The sequence below is a fragment of the Diaphorina citri genome, unplaced genomic scaffold (assembly GCF_000475195.1).
Source record: "Diaphorina citri unplaced genomic scaffold, Diaci psyllid genome assembly version 1.1 scaffold13834, whole genome shotgun sequence".
In the NCBI taxonomy this organism is placed as follows: Eukaryota; Metazoa; Arthropoda; class Insecta; order Hemiptera; family Psyllidae; genus Diaphorina; species Diaphorina citri.
In genome coordinates this window covers 1-1300 of record NW_007391201.1, presented here as the reverse complement: position 1 = coordinate 1300, position 1300 = coordinate 1, and the positions used below count along the sequence as shown (strand labels likewise).

The window sequence follows — 1300 nt, the reverse complement described above, 5'->3', positions numbered from 1 at the left end:
AATCGACTTACTTCCATAATAGGACTAGATGCGAGAACTTTCTTCTCGACTTGGGTTTCAGTTTGACTGCCTCCCACTGTGGCGAAATATCGCATGGCATACTTGGCGGATACTGTTTTACCCGCTCCGGACTCTCCCGATACGATAATACTTTGGTCCTTTTTCTCTCTGAAACATAGAGAATTGAATTGAATTGATTAAGTACAATATTCATCTGATGAGAGGCATACTACGGGATGGACATGCTACGACACAGACCACATGCGTCTAATGTAGCAGTTGTGTCATTGCTACGAAATAAAAACGACAGTAAAACACTCATCTTATTTTTTTTTTAATATTCAACCAACTTTTGAACTACATATTTCTGACTCCACGTGAGCTCACGTGACGTGATAGTACTGTGTTGTTTACCTTAAGATCTGGTGTAAGGGTTTTCTCACCTCTCCACTTTGGTGTAGGCCTCTTCAGCCACAGCAAATATATGAGGGTCCAAATCCCCCAGATTCTTCCCCCTATATGTATTGTTAATTGACCCACTATCAATATTATTGACAATACACACAAGTATTTTCAATAGTATTGACGAAAATTGACATTATTGGTTTTGACATTGTTGACCGCAATCAAGACTGCACCACACTGGCACAATATTTGACGTTGACATTGGTTTTTCCCGGAAACGGTAAGTAACGAAAGTAAGTAAGTACTGACGAAACTATTGACAGTTGGGTTTATGCTTGTTTGGTGTAAAGGTTTCCTTGGGCCTGAAACCATTTCTGTAGCAAGGGAAATTTCAGGCTGTTTAAGGTCCCCCAGTCAGCCTAGTTAGCTTAGTTGGTAGTGCGTCTGCCTTGTAAGCGCTAGGCCGCGGGTTCGATTCCCGCCCGGGGCGGATTTTATCCTGATGGGATAATGTTCGTTCTCGGAACGGCTGGCTTTCTCCTATCCTGTCTTCCTTCTCTCTTTGATTTCGAGACGATAAGACCATAGCAGTTACAGTTCCCTCTGTCAAACCTCTTTGAAAAAAGGTTTCCTTACCTCTCCATTTTGGTGTATGCCTCTTCGGCCACTGCAAATATATGAGGGTCCAGATCCCCCATGTTCTTCCCCCTATATGTCCAAATGGTGTTGGAACCATAGATGGGCAACTCCGTGTAAGGGTTGATAGCAACCAGTACGATACCTGGATAGAATCAACATAAGAATACATGAATACCTGGATAGAATCAACATGAGAAGAATACATGAATGCCTGGATAGAATATAGAATACATGTTGATAGAATCAACAAGTAGTA

At 41.9% G+C, this 1300-nt stretch overlaps 1 protein-coding gene across 1 annotated transcript; it reads right to left on the bottom strand.

Annotated features, from left to right (window-relative positions):
* Positions 1–11: 11 nt before the first annotated feature.
* LOC103523011 (unconventional myosin-Vb-like) lies at positions 12–1186 on the bottom strand (the record flags this gene model as incomplete). The annotated part of the gene is made up of 2 exons (XM_008488089.1): positions 12–168; positions 1042–1186. Coding segments are annotated over 2 exons (302 nt in total), but the record flags the coding sequence as incomplete, so codon positions are not given.
* Positions 1187–1300: the final 114 nt, after the last annotated feature.